Here is a 19,303-nt window from a genome sequence, read left to right as displayed (position 1 = left end):
CTACTGTTTTATTATATATATATATATATATATATATATATATATATATATATATATATATATATATATATATATATATATATATATATATATATATATATATATATATATATATATGTATATATATATATATATAACCCTCATTGAGCATAAGATTTTTTTTTTAATAAACAAAAATGATCTCACTCACCCCGAATGTTTGAATGGTATAGTGGCCCGTGTCTTACTCTTAATATATTGGATGATATATTAAACTCACAATTTTAGTGTTTTTTAGCTAGTGTAAAATATTAGATTTCGGAAATTTTAAGCTTAACTTGTTTTAGTGTTACTTGTTTGTTTGTAATTGTAAAATTTGCTGGGAATTTCTGGGTGTAAATTGTTTTAAAGTACATCCTACATATTTCAAATTGTTTTAACTGATAACATTTGAATTGTTTTCCTGTGTACTCATCAGCTTTTTTCCTGTTAGTCTTTGTAAAATGCCTTAACTAATAAAAGTCACTTGATTAATGCCATCATCTAGGACACGACATAATTTTTGGTGTGAAAACATCAGCACAACAAACATGTCATTGATTTTAAGAATTCTATGATGTTTTGAAGTTTAGTTGGTTTTTCTCCCTCTTTATAAAATGACAGAAACGCAGATAATATAAACATTTCATGTAAGCAAACTCTCTCAATCCCTCACAGAGCAATGGCTAACTTTAGCTCTTTATTTGCATCCTCTTAAGAATCCTGTCATAAGACTCGAGCTGAAGTGTCTGATCTTGATCACAGCATATTTTTGAAAGCCTCTTTAGGAAATTTAAAGCATATTCAATTTATAGCTACAGTGGTGAAAGGTACAGCAGAACTGGTCTCTGGAATGATGCTTTACAATAAAAGACAATCAGATGAAAACTCAGGAGAAATATGATATTTTTTTCACAGCATTCACATTTATGCTTTAAGAAGAAAAACATTAGTTAAGAAAAATAAAGCATCTCAAAAAAATATCATGCATGAGGAAAGATATTCTTATTATTTTGATAATCAGATAAGATCCTTGCCGCATCATTGTGGAGGATAGCAATCAATGCAATTAATAAACCCCAAAGTCTTATTATCAGACAGAAGTCCACCACCAAAAACTGTTTTATGAACTTCAAATGGCCCGAGTCCAAAGTCGTGGGAAAGTTTTGGAATAGGGATGTATATTTGCCATCTCTTTCAGAACATCACTTCATTATCGCTAAATATAGTTTCAGCGGAGCCATTTGCCTGTAAAACAAACATTTTTGTTTATTTAGCAAACATATTTACTGTATGATTCTATTGAAAAGCAGAGTAGAGTGAGTCTTACCCTTAGTGACTCCGAAGCAGCTCTCGCAGTGAATGGCACGACGGTACACCCACAAACTGTCCCCTGCCTTCAGGAGTCCCAGAGACGCATTACATACCCCACACTAAAAACATTTAAAAACAATAATTAGACAAATACTTTTACATTCTTTTTCACGAATAAAAAAAAAAATATATATATATATTTTTTTCATTTCTATTGAACTGATTGAATTAAAATCTGAAAATCCTCATAGAAAAAAAAATCCTTATCGGTAGAGGTAGAGGTAGAGGACTCAATTTCTTAAAAAAAAAAAAAAAAAGACATGAATGAATATGCATAGGCAAAAGCTATTGATTTTTTAAATCACCAATACATTTTTAGTTTTCAAGATTTTTTTTTTTACCAAACTTTGAATAAAGATACAGAATGATTCGATATAAAATTTTTCTTTATGCAAAATGTGTGTAAAATGGCCATAAACGAGTATTCTCATTATATACGAATCTAATTTGCATATCAGTGTGTTTTGGGGGCAACATGTAATAAAAAAAGAAGTGTAATAATGGGAGTAATAATTGACAAGGTTTGCATAATAATATATAATATTCCATAGAATACTGAAATATAATTTCTTTCCCTATTCATTTGTTATGTCTCCTAAAATGCGTAATAAAAATGCTTTTAGTCCCGGTGTCCTCATATGAAAACATGTATGAAATCAACATCCTGTTTCATAACAGAAATTCATATTCTGATTTGAAACCCCATGATATTTTCCCGAGATGTTGATTTATGACACACAGTTTAAAAATGAGTCAGATTTAAATGATAATTACAAAATATTGTTATATTTCCATAAGAGTGAAATTGATATCAGAATGTTTTTGTAGACCAAGGAAAAATAGTGGTGATGGTGAAACATCCAAACATTCAGAAAAGCCCTGAATGGGCTCTGTACAGGACATCCAGACTTAAAACTGTGGCATGTACAGTCTCAAAGAAATTCAATAAAATATAGTGTCCTCATATGAGGCTGCAGGGTCTTAAGAGGATACTGTAAAAATATTTTGATACATTAACCTTCATATTGAATTCTGCATTCATATAGGCCTAGTTTTCATACTGACAGCAATTATAAAGTGTTACACCTTTTATAAGAGTTCAAGAAGAACGAACCTTGAAACAACTTGCATGACAGTTGATATTCATGTCATCCAGGATAATCTTCTCATCTGTATACATGTTTTTATGGCAGACCGTGCAGATGTCCTTCCCACTTACTACCCTGCAACGTAGTCATATGCATTTCACACGTGCACTAAATATCAGGCAGAACTAAATATGAACGTCTTTCCGCTTCCATACCTTTCGGGTGAAGTGTACACAGTCGTAGTGCTTTTTGATGTGAGCGTGTCAGACAGGTAATCAACAGGCCTGTGGACAAAATGAAGAAACGAAGTCTACAAACCTGCTTAAATGTAACGAGTAATAGTGTTATACAGCTATAAATGACATGATACTGTATCTGAATATGTCGATGTGGATGCTCAACCTGCTCTCTGTGTATGATGTTCTGCTGTAAGAAGGACTTGTGACCGTGCTCCACTCATCTCTATATTAAAAAAGATAAAGAAGTGTAATGAACAACAGATAATGTATCAGGCAAAGACGCTTGAATAAGAAATAGCATCCTACCTTTCATTTGTAGAATACACGGTTCTGATGGATTTGGAGACTGATATATCCTCGCGACTGTAAGAACGACAAAAGTCCATGATAGAATAAACACTGCAGCAGTGAGAGTGAAGCTCTAATGGAAAGTATGAATGTGCAGCTGCTCAGTGCTTTTAGCTTGTCAGTCATAATAGTTAAACTACTTAAAGGCCGAAGCAGATGTCAAACTCGCTACGAATGGGTTCACACCTTATAAATATCTGAATGCCACATACCTGCTGTCATACTTTGTGTTGGCTGACTTGATTGATGCAGGTATGAGAGTATCAAACAGTTGATCCTCAGTGCTGAACAAAAAAATCCTTCAATCAGTGATTTTCTTTGTCTGAAAAGCATTGATGGGCGTATACCTGGAAACATCTTTCAGGTTCTCACCTCTTTGTGGACCGGACAGAATATGATGTTGTTTTAGGGGGTGAAACATCCTCCTTGGTGTAGGTTTTGATTCTAGAATTGAAAATGCCAAGAGGTTAATAGAGCAACCTCATTATTTCAGCAATCTGTAAGAAAGACGGTGGTTGCTGTACCTTGTGGTGGTCTTGACAGGTGAAGTGGGTCTAGACAAAAATAATTAAAGGTTTCAGTTTAATGCACACAAAAAAGCATAATAAAAGAAACCCAACAGCAACTGACTTAAGACTACGATATAATTTCTGAAGTAGATTTCAAAATAACAAAATCAAAAGTTTTAAGGTACATTTATTATGATTTAATCAAATTTTGTTGTACTTAAAGACATACAATGTAGACAATGTACTGAAGCCAACCTGTCCTCCAACCAATACGCCCGTATAGGTCGTTTGTCCAAATCCCTGAGATACGGCCCATAAGAGCGTATACTACAATTGCGCCCCTATCAGCAAAAGGTCGTTTTCATATTAATGTTTTGTACTCTTTTATGTGCGCTCTGATTTGCGTTTCGTGTAGCTCAGTTGGTAGATTATTGCGCTATACCTTGATATGTAATCATGCTATCATGGGTTCGATCCCAGGGAACGGATGTGCACGTAAAATGTATATGCTCAATAAATCATAATTTAGCATGATTTCTGTGAGGGTTAGGTTTAGGGGTGGGGTTAGGTGTGGTCATTCGAACGAATAAACCACCTAGTAAAATATGTACGAATTACTGTGAGATCGGTGTAAAAACTCCACACATTGCATTTAAATAAACGTGCGTTTTGATTGGTAATGACGTTATACGTCATTTCATGACGACAGAAGCAACGCGATACTGTCATTATTTTTACGCCCGCTAGAGGGCGCTTAACTTTAAAACGTAAATATAGGTCGTAATAAGGTGCTTGCACAAACGACCTAAATGGTCGTTTTTGTTGGAGGACGGGCTCAAATGCACTGAATTACGACTTCATTTCAAATGTGTAACTGAAAGATACATGCTATACATGCTTCAACAGATTGGTGTATTTACAGTAAACTTACAGTAAAACCATATTTCAAAGACAACAGAAGTTATTATTAAATTACCTGTGCTTACGCTCTACACAAGTTAGTCAAAAAAAGCACTCTAAAGTTCAGCTAATTGCATTTTATAGAAATGTAAACAATAATACATTTGCATTCAATTGCAATTAACATGCAATTAAGTGTTTAAATGTGTGCTTAAGCGTACTTTTTGTTTGTAAAAAAATTTTGATTTTTGACAAAATATATAGAAAGCTTTTCCTCTCCCTTTTAGAAGTTGATGAACCTATTTATTTAGCTATTCTATTTATGGACGATTAAATACTTTATTTTACATTTTATTGTTTGCATTGAATTTTTTTACTCTACACTCGGTGATCCATCAACAAAGATGTATGTCATGCAAGTCATTTTGGTGGTCGTGACCCATCTGTGTCACTCACACATCACTGATGTCCTTTGATGTCTTCACAGTAACCACTTCAGTCTTGTAGTCACTTTAGAGACACAACACATGTGCTGTGAGCAACAATTCAGTCTCTAAATGCAACTTCATTGCACTGCATTATAATTGATTTACACACCTCTTTTGCAATTATCATTGCAATAAGAATCGTTATGTGAACAATCTTCGACAAGTTCCTACCTCTTTGTGCTGTAAGATGTTGTTTGAGTTGGTGAAACATCCTCTTTGGTGTAGGTCTTGATGCTGTAAATTAAATTGGTTAAAAAGGTAATAAAATATATTAGTAGCCACATTTTTTCCAGGTCAGTCAGCAATCTAGAGCTGTATTGTTTTTTCTGGTTAGCCAACAAGGATGCGGTTACTGTACCTTGTAGTGGTCTTGACAGGTGAAGTTGGTCTAGATAAAAAATAATTATAGATTCCGTGTTAATATGCACAAAAAAAAAAAAACAATTTACAATTGCACATGAAATGGTGACACATTGCAATTTATCCAAAACAGTTTGTTCAAAAGCAAACCGAAATGTCCTTAAATCAAAATATTGAAATTCATTTATCTGAACTGTATAAATAAACTTCATTTCCTCCTGCTGTCTGTCAAAACAGACCTGTAGTCATTCGTGGGTTGAGAAGCACTGATCTACTGTATGACACTCACACATCACTGATGTCCTTTGAAGACTTCACAGTAACCACTTCAGTCTTGTAGTCACTTTACAGACACAAAACGTTCTGTGAGCAACAATTCAGTCTCTAAATGCAAGTTCAGTGCACTGCATTATAATTGATTTACACACCTCTTTGTGCTGTAAGATGTTGTTTTAGGGGGTGAAACATCCTCCTTGGTGTAGGTCTTGATGCTGTAAATTAAATTGTTAAAAGGTTAAGAGAGTATCCACATCTCTTCTCAGCAATCTGTAAACAAGACTGTTGTTACTGTACCTTGTGGTGGTCTTGACAGGTGAAATTGGTCTAGACAAAAACATTTATAGGTTCAGTGTTAATACACACGCAACATAAAAAACAGTATTTTTTTCCCGCAATTCTATTTCTGCATGAATAAAGGTTAATGCATATGCATTTGACTAATCATCTTTTTTTCTAGAATGTATATATGTCACTCACACATCACTGATGTCCTTTGATGTCTTCACAGTAACCACTTCAGTCTTGTAGTCACTTTACAGACACAAATGTGCATGATTTAACTTTTTGTGGAGTAAGATGTTAAGTTGTTTAGTTTATAAGTATGTAAATGTCACATACCTGCTGTCAGTGTTGGCTGACTTGATCGATGTTGGTATGAGAGTATCAAACAGTTGATCCTCAGTGCTATAAAACAGCATTCAATCAGTAATTTTCTTTTTCTAACAATGACTGAAATGCATTAATTTGTAATAATCTCTCAGAAACTCACCTCTTTCTGGACCGGACAGAATATGATGTTGTTTTAGGGGGTGAAACATCCCCTCTGGTGTAGGTTTTGATGCTAGAATTGAAAATGCTAAAAGGTTAAAAAAGTAGCCACTTTTGGGTTTAGACAGTATATTAAGTTATATATATTAAGTATATGGTTACTGTACCTTGTGGTGGTCTTGACAGGTGAAGTGGGTCTAGACAAAAATAATTATAGGTTTCAGTTTACCACACTCAAAAATGAGATTATTATCATTTTTTAACTTATAATTTTCTATAACCCTCACCCATCAACAGTGTCCTTTGATGACTTGATGGTAATGACTTCAGTCTTGTAATCACTTTAGGAACACATTACATGTGCAGTGAGACATATTTGAACATTTAAGCCACAAATGAATACGAATTTCATTTAATTAGAAAACATGACATAACAATACATTTATCTTATTTTGAACAGTTCTTCTATTAGTTATCATCTACAACCAAACAAGGGTTTTTTTGTGTGAAAAGTGTGTCGCAGTATAGCCTATATACATTTTTTAATAAACGGCACTTTAATATTTTGGTTTGAAATGAATGTTTATTAAAAATGATCCCATGCATGATGAACTGAGCTGATTTACCCAGAACTCTTGGTGTTTAAACCTGCCAGGTCTTTATCAGTGAGTGTTTCAGACTTGGTAGATGATTTGACCAAATCCTGCCTGAGGAAAAGAAGACAACACAGTTACGGTGCCTGACCTTGACCTCATAACATGTTCTGTGATTGCAAGATAAGATGAATATAGTGTGAAATAGTTATGACATTGATGTGATGTCTCCTCAGCATCTTACTTAGTAGTGGTCACAGTTGTCTCAGTTATCTTTGCACCATCTTTGATTGTTGTTGTAGAAGTAGAGCTGAAAGAGCAATCATCAGGTTTGTAAGAAGCTAGTCTTTATTCATTCATTCATTCATTCAGCCAGTCATCAGTCATCTAAGCAGGTGTGTCTCAGAGGCGTTACCTTTTCCTGGGCTCCGTTTTCACAGTTGTTTTAGTTCCTGTTGTTCTGTAGGGTTGGGTTGGGAAGATAAATGAGCTCTTAAATATTTTAAATTCCCAACATTTTTGGCTTCTGATCACTTTTACTAACATGTTTTAAATACAGCAAACGTTGGTGACTAATCATATGTGATCGTGGACCACAAAACCAGTCTTACGTGTACATTTTTTGAAACCGAGATTTATACATCATCTGAAATCTGAATAAATAATCTTTCCATTGATATATGGTTTATTAGGATCGGACCATATTTGGCCGAGATACAACTTTTTGATAATCTGGAATCTGAGGGTGTAAAAAACTCAAAATACTGAGAAAATGGCCATTTAAAGTTGTCCAAATGAATTCTCAGCAATGCATATTACTTATCAAGAGTTACGTTTTGATATATTTACGGTAGGAAATTTACACAATATCTTCATGGAACATGATCTTTACTTAATATCCTAATGATTTTTGGCATAAAAGAAAAAACTATAATTTTGACCCAAACAATGTACTGTTGGCCATTGCTACAAATAAACCCCAGAGACTTAAGACTGGTTTTGTGCTCCAGGGTCACATATTGTAAATGCAAGTCCATGTTCAAGTTCACTTTCTTCAACACATGAATTATTAATATGGTGTACAATAAATACACAGTTTTTCTAAATGAATTACTACATTTTTACTATGAAACAGATTTAAACAATAAAGGCTGTGATTTTGCAGTGCTAAAAGAGTGTGTAATATACTTGTGTAATAAATTACCTGGTTTCATATAGTTGGTCCTGGCTGCCGCCAAATCTACACATTAAAAACAATCACATGAGACTATTTAATTTGATTTCATCACATCTACTTTTTCCAAAGAATCTATTTCGTCCTGCTTTTGTAAATCCTAATTATGAGCAAAACAAAAAGGCAATACTATGGAGTGAAAAGTCTAAATTATGAGATACCAAGTCATAACTTTGAGACAAAAAGTAGAAATTATGGGAGCAAAATCGAAGTGCAGTACACTAAGTCATAATTATGAGTAAAAAAATGAGAAATTGTGTCAAATTATGAGATTGTCTTTTCATATCATAGTTTTTATGTCATCATTTCAATATTTTATTATGACTGACATAATTTCAGTTTCAACTTTGTACGACTTTTATGTCATAATTTCAACAATTTGTGTCATAATTATAAAATAATTCAAAGTCATAATTATGACTTTTTAATTTCATAATTCCAACCTTTTATTCTCCACGTTTTCAACTTTCTGTCATAATTATGACTTTCTTTCATTAATAATTTTGACTCTTTTTCACATTTTAGGTCATAAAATGATTTAACAGTTGTTTCTAATGTGGTGGAAAATGGCTTCCACGCCGAGTATTGTGAGTATTGTTATATACAGTGTAATCTGATGCACATTTGTAACACATCTGAAATATGAAATATGAAAGTGATAAGTGTGTCTTCAGCAGTCTGTACCTCTTAGAGAGCGCCTGGACAGTGCTCCCTGATGAAGGGCTGACGGTGATGGTTTTGCTCTCAGTTTTGCTAGTTTTTTCTTGAGGGCTTCATAAAAAAAGAGCATAAGGGCCTCATATTTCAACACGTAGGATAAATGAAAAAAACAAATGATATGAACTACCTGACAAGGCTTTCGTTGGACTTATAACGACTCAGAACAGTTTTGCCGAAGTTACCATCACGTCTGTGGAGAGACGGGAAACATCAGTTCAGTATGTCAGTTGTCTGTCAGACACAGAGACAGATGTTAAACGAGCTGTGCCCGTCTGGTTTGCTGTTAACTGATGAATGTGTTGGATACTTACTCGACTTTCTCCTCCTCATTCACATTTGTCTTAATCCAGCTATTGTCCTTCAGCAGGGATTTCTTTTTGCCATCATCCACTTTAGTGGATCTAGTGCTTGAAGTTGTAACTGTTTAATAATAATAACAATAAACAATATTAAATAAATAAAATGATTTGATTATAATACTCATGATTTATTATGAGAAGGATGTCATTTTAAGGGGTTTTCCTCACCTGTTTTACTGTATGATTTTGGAGTGAAAGCCATGGTTTACGCTGTGGAAAGATGGAATTGTTACACATTATTACATTTGCAGTAGATACAGTGTCATTTCTAACTAGGCTACTATCCACAAGATGGTGCCACTAATGAACATGAAAATGCAGAATTTCACAAATCACATTAACATATTCTATTCCTTGTATGATGTAGCTCTGTCCTTTCACTTCATGCCTTCCTAGATACACCCAAAACTAGTTCGTCCTGATCCCTGAACAGACACACCCTGTTCAAACACCTGCCACTGAAACCATGGCAATGGCATCACGCAGGGGAAGTTTCGCTGGATTTCTTGTAGCATAGGTTAAAATTGTAAAAAAAAACTTTTGTCAAACGTTTTTCAATTTTGGGTAGGTGACATTAAACACTTTTAGGAAAGCGACATGTTAAACTCCATTTAAAACAATTTTAAACAACATTTCACAAATTCTGTTTAAATTGTTATGCATGCAGCTTTTATTACTTCCTTTTAGAGAGACTAAACATTTTGACGTATGCAATTATATATATATATATATATATATATATATATATATATATATATATATCCATACATATATATATATACATATATATATATATATATATATATATATATATATATATATATATATATCCATACATATATATATATATATATATATATATATATATATATATATATATATATAAACAATAAGCAAATTATATACAAACAACTTATTTATTTTGTATTAAATTAATGCATCATATAAATATATATCACATAAAAAATGTAAATGAAACCTTGGTGTTTATTTAAAAGTCACATTTAAAAAGACACATTCTGCATCAACTACTCATTTATAAACAATTACAAATCAGAGTCGCAATTACAAATTTATTTTTATTTATTTATTTTTTTTTGCGAGCATTCCAAATGGTTTGCAAATCATTGCCAAAAATAACAGTCCAGGAACTAATAGACGAAAAAACTACTAGATGGAGAAACTGACAAACTGTGTTTGTATTTTGATTTGAGAAGAAAACCACTGTCCCACTTCTGACGTATAGAAGCACTATTCTAATTACACTACAGTAAATGTCTCGTCCTTCAGGCTCACCTTGACATTGTGAACTGTTCTTTAGTAAGACTGCACTCTGTAACTAATTCTAAACATAATATTTCATTGTGTACAATCATAGAATAAATCTATTTCACAAAAGAATTAATTTGAATGACATGCTTTAGATATGATCACTAAGCTAAAAAAATAAAAAAAGCTTTGATTTTACAAACAAATAGGCTAAATATATTAACCATGAACATGACTGAGATAGAATTAAAACAGAATTCAGAGACACACATACAGGTAGAAGTCTGTCATACCTTGGTATTTGAGGTGCGCTGGATCTGATAGAGGTTAGAGGAGAATAACATACAGTTTACTGCTCTTCTTTTCCCCTCTTACATATTTGTCCTAGGCAGGGAAGGCAAGACCAGTGAAAGGTGTGGCTTCATGTGACACACACACACAAGAGCAACTCAACTTGTCAATGTAGTTTACAGCAGGGGTGTGTCTTCTTGAGGTATTCCCTCCAGCTGATGAAAAACACAAAGCAGTGAATGTCAGGACATCAGCAGTCAAACTGTCTGTCTTAGGAAACTATGTGAAGGCCACCATCACAACCTCCACCGAGATGCCAAGATAAAACTGTTTGGGTGCTGCTCTCAAGGCTTAAAAGTTCAAAAGTATGCCATTCTGACTGTTTATTGCTTGTAAAATTTCGCCAGCAATTATTGCAGTTAACAATCAAGCACCTACTATTTTTGAGTAAAAAATATATTTTATACAGGTGCTGGTCATATAATTAGAAGATCATCAAAAAGTTGATTTAGTACACTAATTCCATTCAAAAAGTGCAACTTGTATATTATATTCATTCATTACACACAGACTGATATATTTCAAATGTTTATTTCTTTTAATTTTGATGTTTATAACTGACAACTAAGGAAAATCCCAAATTCAGTATCTCAGAAAATTTGAATATTGTGAAAAGGTTCAATATTGAAGACACCTGGTGCCACACTCTAATCAGCTAATTAACTCAAAACACCTGCAAAGCCTTTAAATGGTCTCTCAGTCTAGTTCTGTAGGCTGCACTATCACAGGGAAGACTACTGACTTGACAGTTGTCCAAAAGACGACCATTGACACCTTGCACAAGGAGGACAAGACACAAAAGGTCATTGCAAAAGAGGCTGGCTGTTCACAGAGCTCTGTGTCCAAGCACATTAATAGAGAGGCGAATGGAAGGAAAAGATGTGGTAGAAAAAAAGTGTACAGGCAATAGGGATAACCGTACCCTGGAGAGGATTGTAAAACAAAACCCATTAAAAAATGTGGGGGAGATTCACAAAGAGTGGACTGCAGCTGGAGTCAGTGCTTTAAGAACCACTACACACAGACATATGCAAGACATGGGTTTTTAGTTGTCGGATTCCTTGTGTCAAGCCACTCTTGAACAACAGACAGCGTCAGAAGCGTCTAAAGACAAAAAGGACTGGACTGCTGCTGAGTGGTCCATAGTTATGTTCTCAGATGAAAGTAAATTTTGCATTTCCTTTGGAAATCAGGGTCCTAGAGTCTTGAGGAAGAGAGGAGAGGCACACAATCCATGTTGCTTGAGGTCCAGTGTAAAGTTTCCACAGTCTGTGATGGTTTGGGGTGCCATGTCATCTGCTGGTGTTGGTCAACTGTGTTTTCTGAGGTCCAAGGTCAATGCAGCCGTATACCAGGAAGTTTTAGAGCACTTAATGTTTCCTGCTGCTGACCAACTTTATGGAGATGCAGATTTCATTTTCCAACAGGACTTGGCACCTGCACACAGTGCCAAAGCTTCCAGTACCTGGTTTAGGGACCACAGTATCCCTGTTCTTAATTGGCCAGCAAACTCGCCTGACCTTACCCCCATAGATTTTCTGGGAAGTGAAGAGGAAGATGCGATATGCCAGACCCAAGAATGCAGAAGAGCTGAAGGCTACTATCAGAGCAACCTGAGCTCTCATAACACCTGAGCAGTGCCACAGACTGATCGACTCCATGCCACGCCGCATTGCTGCAGAAATTCAGGCAAAAGGAAAAACTAAATATTGAGTGCTGTACATGCTCATACTTTTCATGTTCATACTTTTCAGTTGGCCAAGATTTCTAAAAATCCTTTCTTTGTATTGGTTTTAAGTTATATTCAGATTTTCCTTAGTTGTCAGTTATAATCATCAAAACTAAAAGAAATAAACATTTGAAATATATACAAGTTTCACTTTTTGAATGGAATGGAATCAACTTTTTGATGATATTCTAATTATATGACAAGCACCTGTATATATATATATATATATATATATATATATATATATATATATATATATATATATATATTGCAGTCTATATATTGCATTCTCAGCATACTAGAGCAGGCTAAAGTCAGAGTTATGTGGTGAAGGCCTTCTGTAGTGTTTGGTGATAATGATTGCACTCTGGACCTCAGAAGATAAAACCCACTGAGCCTGATTTTTTTTTCTTTGGTTGTTCTAGATGAATAGGTGTGTTGTTGCAGAAGCATGTGGCATGTTAGGTTTGTGCTTTATTGTGGGAGGGTAAAGTGTACTGTAGGTTGCGATACAGTTTGTCTGAGAGCAAACACGTATGTGGGGTGTGACACTGCGCTTCATGTTAATCACACCCTTACTCAATAGTTTTAAAGTGTGTAATATGCAAAAGACAATCAAACTTGCTGACATTCAATGAGGAAGAAACCTCTTATACCAGACATGCCTCAACTTTTTATGGAAATATTAATATTTGTAAGTAGGAGGTTTGGAGGAGTGACAATGCAATGATTATATTTATTTAACAGGAAACATTGTGCTTTTGAAGGTTATTTTATCTGCTTAATTAAAACAAGCTTAAGTAACACAACTGCTGAACATTTCATTACAATTTATTTCATTCTGTTTAATCCCCTCAAATATGTCAAACTGTCATTTAAATCTTTTTTTGCTGCATTAACTGAAATGGCATGGGTGAGTTTTTAGTTCCCAGCATGCTTTTTCAGGACTCAAGAATAAATGTTGAAATCAAGCGCTATTTTATGTTTTTGTGTGAAGGCAAACCCATGTTTAAAGTTCAGCTGGACTTAAAAGAGTTTCTGTTGTTCTTTGTGCTGAAGAGTTGATCTATGATGGTTATATAACTATGGTGTTAGTTGTTTCATTCATCAAAGCTGTGCTTATGTCAGTGCAGTAACATATGAAACATTTGTGTGTCTCAGACAAAAATAAATGAAGCTGAGTACACTTGCATATGAAAAGATGAATTCAATCATAAGTTGAATCTGCGGCTTTAAAGGAACTGTTTTAGAAAGCAGCAAGCTCTGTTATTCTGTGAGGAATATGCTTCACTTCCACCTGCCTGGAGATCTCTAGTGATCCTGTAGACTTGATTAGCTAGTTTGTGTTTAGTCAGAGTGGAAAGTGGCCCTCCAAGAGCAGGATTGGACATCTAATACAAATTAATATTAATTATAGAAACGGTTAAAGATATCGAAGCATAGATCAAGTAGATTTAACACAATTAAATAACACAAAATCATTGTCAGAATTGCAGTTTGACAAAGTGAATCATATTGTTTAACATTTCAACATTCAAGTATGTGACCGTGTATATATATATATATATATATATATATATATATATATATATATATATATATATATATATTATATGACAACTGAAATGACATCCAGATGTATGTCATAAAGACATTCATCAGATTTCTTAAAAATCATAGTGATTTTATCCTTTTTGTTTCACTTTTTTAGAATTTCAGAAAGAGAGAGAGAGAGCAATAGTTGAATGCAAAACTTCCAATTGACTGTGTTTAATAAAGTGTCTTGACTATTGGAAAAGTCCCTCTGCTATTTTAAGTGATTTGAAGCAGTTTAATTTTTGTAATACAATGTTTTACTGTAGTTTTTGTTTAAGAATTTGTTGATGTAACCTATCACTGAAGTGTAGCTGAAATGTCTCTGGGTCCATCAGATTTTAACACTTGCTATAATTATATTATCCTTACCTCAATATTGTTCTGAGAATAGAAATTTATAGAACCTTATATGTAAGGTTAATTCAGTGGATCAAGATTGCATTACCATCAACTTAGCATTGTTTCAATGGTTGCATACGATAGATAGATAGATAGATAGATAGATAGATAGATAGATAGATAGATAGATAGATAGATAGATAGATAGATAGATAGATAGATAGATAGATAGATAGATAGATAGATAGATAGATAGATAGATAGATAGATAGATAGATAGATAGATAGATAGATAGATAGATAGATAGATTTGGCACTGACGTTTCTCACCACTAGATGGCGCACGAAATAAAAGAAAGCAGTTCAAGTCATATTTTGTGGTGTGACATTTAAAGAAAATAGGATTAGCTGATAGTATTGATACTTTTCTCACTGCATTAAAATTTGATTAAATTTGAGGGTACCTGTGTATATTGTGTTGTTAGAAGCGCATTTTCTTCTAAAATGTTATTTGATAAAATCCTTCCACAGTTATTTGTTTGGACTGAGGAGACTTTCAGTCCCTGCACAGATGAAGATGTTCTCTCAGTCTCACATCTGTTTCTATCACTGAAGCTCAGGGGGGTTCGTTGCAGAGTAAAATGACTTCAGTGCTGCAGACACAAACCATCGTCTGTCTGTAACACACAGAAGGGAGGAGGGAAAATGTCGTCTAGTATTTGTGTCCCTAGTCAGAGGACGTTCACTTCCTCTCACATAACCTTCTCACCACTATCTCTCTTCCTGCTTTATGGACATCCACATACATATTTTATTTAATCTCATACCTGCAGATCATAGGCATACTAGTGAGACTTCAGTGTATATAGCTACACTTCAATCTGTTGTGCACTTAGCATTACAATTTAGAATTCTCAGAATGGTTCTTCTATGGAATCACTGTGTTCCTTTTTGGAACCTTTATTTTTAAGTGTGCAGTGTGAGTGGCTTGTGTGTTAGGTCATGATTTCAAATATATCAGTGCACGTTTCTTTGAATTGAAACAGCTCAGACATGCATTTTAGTCTGGGACTAGGCTTAAGCCTTGTCTGGGGTTCAAGCACACATTCAGTAAATTAAGCGCACTTTTTTTTCACATGCACCCAATATTTATAATATTAGTATAATACAAATTATAATATAGAATTATATTTATTTAGTTATTGTTTGTTTGTTTGTGCTTTTGTGGTGATTTTAAACTCACATTACATTTTTACCGTACCTCTCCAAGGTAACATCCCTCCTTCACTGGTGCTTAAGTGGTAACCCTATACCAGAAACAGTGTGCCAGAAAACATGCCGTAACATAATCCATGGAAACACATTCTGAAAACAAGACTAGGTTTTGGTGTGACCAGTTGACATGAGGTTTATTTTTGAATTAGCGACTGGCTTACTGTCATCAATTATTCACCCTTATGTCATTCCAAACCTGGATGAGGCTACTTTCTTTCTTCTGTGGCCCATAAAAGACAATATTAATATGAAGAAGATTTTGGTAACAATTTTGGTAACCAAGCAGTTTTGGTGACCACTGACTTTAATTGTATTGCCAAAAAAGAAACGAGTAAATAAATAAATACACAAAAACATTTATCAAACTATCTCGAAATAATTCATTAACGTTTGGAATTAATTACAATTTTATTTTTAGGTTTTGGGAGAACTATGTCTTTAAAGCATGTCTACTGAGTAAAAAATAAATGAAATAATGAGTTAAAATTATATATATTATGTGAGGAAAGAGTGTGGAGTCCTACAGTTGCATGCTGCCGTTGGCCAATCAGAATCAAGAATTCCAGAATAATATTTAAATACAATGTAAACCGATAAAAGATATTATAAAATACGCCTAATATTGCCAGATATTACCAGAAATGAATGACCCGTGTTTTTGTCAGAGCATAAAAATAACCATAAATATGTATTGTATGTAGGATTCATCATGCCCTCCTCTTGTAAGGAAATAATGTCGCTGGACGTGTGTTTTTGTAACCGTCCAGGAAATTCAAATACTTATTCGAGAAGAAACGAACGTTAAATCGTCCAAAACCCGCATCTGACGCCTCATCCTCGGCTGTTCTATTACTAACAGCGGGCGCGTTTCAAAATCAACCGAGTTCACTAGCTAGACAGCACTCTAGGCGCGTTTAGAACCCTCGCTCGAGCTCTCAATTTGTGTCTAGGTAAGCCGCGCACTGCGTTTTGAAACACATCCGATGTGTGCTATGGTTGGGAATGTATCCCAGCATGCAAGACAGTCAGCGACACGAACAGGGAAGAATGATGAAGCTAAGATGGCAGCGCTACTAGGGGTGCTGTCTTCACAGGGTCGAGCGAAACAGCAGGAACACCCGCGAAGCGCGGACGGCAGCTCGCGCATTTGACTGGTTTCACTTCAGTCAGCCGGATCGCCTGCAGTAGAGGAAATAACGGTCGGGTTTTGACCTGAGCGAAGGGAGGGACGCATATTTCGCAGCTGCAGCAGAGCGGCTAACGTTAACCGTAAACGTCGTTTTAATTGGAGGAGCTCGGATGTAATTCGCCGGTTCGCGGAGCGGATTTATGGGGTGTGCTTGGGACTTTTGAGTTAGCGCTGTTGACATTGTAATCTAATATATGCGTTGTTCCCCTGTACGATGATGTGTGCTGCTGCGGCAGCGGGTGCCGGGGGTAGCGGGATCCCGTCCTCCTCGTCCCTCTCCACGGGGCTGGGAGTCAGGGTCATTCCCGGAGTTGGAAACGAGTTCGCATCGATCGGATCAGGGATGGGCTCCGGTCCCGTTGTGGGTGCCCGCTCGGACTGTCGGAGCCGCTACCAGCTTCTTCTCTCAGGGCGAGCTCTGGCGGAGCGGTACCGGAGGATCTACACCACTGCGATCAACGACAAAGAGCAGGGGCTCAACCTCGGCAGGTGGGTCTCGGTTCGGGATAAGAAACCCGGCCGCGATGGCGTACGGTTAGATGTGTTTGTAAACAAACCCATTGGGTTAAACCTGAGCTCACTTGAGTCTAAACAGCGGTAGGTTAGCAGTTAGCATGCGGCTAACTTCCTTAGCGAGCGCAGCTAAAACACTCGTTTCATCTCACGCAGGTCAACGGAGAAGCTCAGCTTGTATTGCATTTGATTTATGCGCTTTTTAAAATCACCTTCACTCTGCTGTCACGGTCAACAATGCCGTTTTGAGACATCGTGCACAAATAGATGCTTAGGCTCAACATGTAACGTTAGTGTTTGTGTTTGCTAATAGGACGTGGCTGAATGAGTTTGATTTGTATGATAAAACGCAACTTTCTTCAAATACAGTGAACAGACAATGATATCTTACGCAAAGAAGAAAGTATCAAACATTTAGCGTCAGATATGTATAACGTTATATTTAAGGCTAGCGAAATGTTGTCAGGCTTGTGTAATGTATAGTCTCAGTTCAGGTTGTACATACCAGCCTCCTTCACTGAATTGCATGTTCAAGGGATTGATATTCATATCCAGCTACTGCATTTACTGTGAATTATTCAACGATAATAAATATCGGATCGTATATATTGGCGAAGGGCTGGGTTGTGTTGTGCCTGACGTCACCCTGCTGTAGACACGCACACACTCAGATCTGCTTTACAATAGCAAAGAAATACAGCAAAGTCACCTAATAATAATAATAATAGTAGTAGTAGTAAAACAACCTGAATAAATGACAAAGTGAAAATGACAACGCTTTGTATTCATACTCTTTAATTTGTATTCTTTAGCTAATTAAATTCTGCATATTAAACAGTTTCTGTTAATTAAGCAAACTCCTAAAAAACATTTTTTTTTCAATTTAGATTGGCCAATTTGATTTTATCGATATGAAAATAACAGCAGCAACAACGGCAATAATAATACATATTTTACACTTACAGCTCGACTAGAGGTCAGTAAAAATATCAGATGTTTTTTCTCAAGATCTTTGAAAGCAACACCAGTCAAAATGTTATATAATATAGATAAAATTTAATAATATTTACTGTAATTTTTACTGGCTTCTCTATGCAAAATTATGTTGTTGTTTTTTGTCAAGAAAACAAGTCTTGATTAAAAGAATATGTTTGATTACATTTTTGGCTGCCCACTGCTCCGGGTGTGTGTTCACAGTGTGTGTGTGTGTGTGTGTGTGTGTGTGTGTTCACTGCTCTGTGTGTGTGCACTTCGGATGGGTTAAATGCAGAGCACAAATTCTGAGTATGGGTCACCATACTTGGCTGAATGTCACTGTCACTTAATGTTGCAAATTATATTAGAAAAGCAAAATGAAACAAATTAGTTCCAAAGTAATATTCCTTGAGTTTTAGGAGTCATTTACAAGAAACTTTTTGTATTTAAAATCTACAATTAAAAATGTGTATTCCTACTCTTCAGTTATATGCAGTTCCTTAGTAAATTAGACAGTAGATTTAGATTTCTTATTTGATTCAATCAATAAATCAAACTCAATAAAAACACAATAATCTTTTTAAACCATAGATGCTTTTAATTTGCATAAAATTTACCCCCCAAAAATCATATGGTTTAAAATTAAATTTACACATACTACTCAAGATAAAAATTGATAAGAGCAGAGGTCAGTAGAAATAATTGATAACTTTTTTCAAGCTCTTTGAGATTAACATCAGAAGAGTCAAATATATGCTGTGGTGTTACTGACTTCTCTAGGCAAGAATAG

At 35.0% G+C, this 19,303-nt stretch overlaps 2 protein-coding genes across 8 annotated transcripts in view; one reads left to right on the top strand and one right to left on the bottom strand.

Annotated features, from left to right (window-relative positions):
- Nucleotides 1-905: 905 nt before the first annotated feature.
- On the bottom strand, nucleotides 906-10,979 carry LOC132152379 (mucin-22-like). 2 transcript variants are annotated; one of them, XM_059561143.1, is made up of 29 exons: nucleotides 10,840-10,979; nucleotides 9,446-9,487; nucleotides 9,230-9,338; nucleotides 9,046-9,108; nucleotides 8,883-8,969; nucleotides 8,169-8,204; nucleotides 7,380-7,424; nucleotides 7,209-7,274; nucleotides 6,998-7,078; nucleotides 6,659-6,712; nucleotides 6,539-6,568; nucleotides 6,373-6,444; nucleotides 6,222-6,287; nucleotides 6,081-6,134; nucleotides 5,898-5,927; nucleotides 5,753-5,815; nucleotides 5,614-5,667; nucleotides 5,323-5,352; nucleotides 5,136-5,198; nucleotides 4,933-4,986; nucleotides 3,592-3,621; nucleotides 3,440-3,511; nucleotides 3,280-3,351; nucleotides 3,026-3,082; nucleotides 2,883-2,942; nucleotides 2,696-2,764; nucleotides 2,507-2,615; nucleotides 1,349-1,451; nucleotides 906-1,266 (listed from the first exon to the last, which is right to left on the bottom strand). In XM_059561143.1, the coding sequence occupies exons 2-29, from the start codon at nucleotides 9,477-9,479 to the stop codon at nucleotides 1,250-1,252; spliced, it is 1,680 nt and encodes a 559-aa protein (XP_059417126.1). In that variant the 5' UTR covers nucleotides 9,480-9,487; nucleotides 10,840-10,979; the 3' UTR covers nucleotides 906-1,249. The 2 variants fall into 2 exon arrangements, with proteins under 2 accessions (XP_059417126.1, XP_059417127.1); XM_059561144.1 differs by lacking the exons at nucleotides 5,614-5,667; nucleotides 5,753-5,815; nucleotides 5,898-5,927 and having other exon boundaries at nucleotides 10,840-10,978.
- Nucleotides 10,980-16,841: 5,862 nt separating this feature from the next.
- The window catches only part of LOC132152702 (E3 ubiquitin-protein ligase MYCBP2-like), a 107,457-nt gene continuing 104,995 nt past the window's right edge, over nucleotides 16,842-19,303 (top strand). For 4 of the 6 annotated variants that reach the window (XM_059561517.1, XM_059561516.1, XM_059561518.1 and 1 more), the window contains exon 1: nucleotides 16,843-17,514. In XM_059561517.1, coding sequence (XP_059417500.1) covers nucleotides 17,240-17,514 — 275 coding nt within the window. In that variant the 5' untranslated portion in view covers nucleotides 16,843-17,239. Of the gene's footprint in view, nucleotides 17,515-19,303 lie in introns of all 6 variants that reach the window. The other 2 variants (XM_059561514.1, XM_059561519.1) reach the window with 2 other exon arrangements.

Source organism: Carassius carassius, chromosome 11, assembly GCF_963082965.1.
Source record: "Carassius carassius chromosome 11, fCarCar2.1, whole genome shotgun sequence".
Lineage (NCBI taxonomy): Eukaryota > Metazoa > Chordata > Actinopteri > Cypriniformes > Cyprinidae > Carassius > Carassius carassius.
This window is presented reverse-complemented; position numbering and strand designations above follow the sequence as displayed.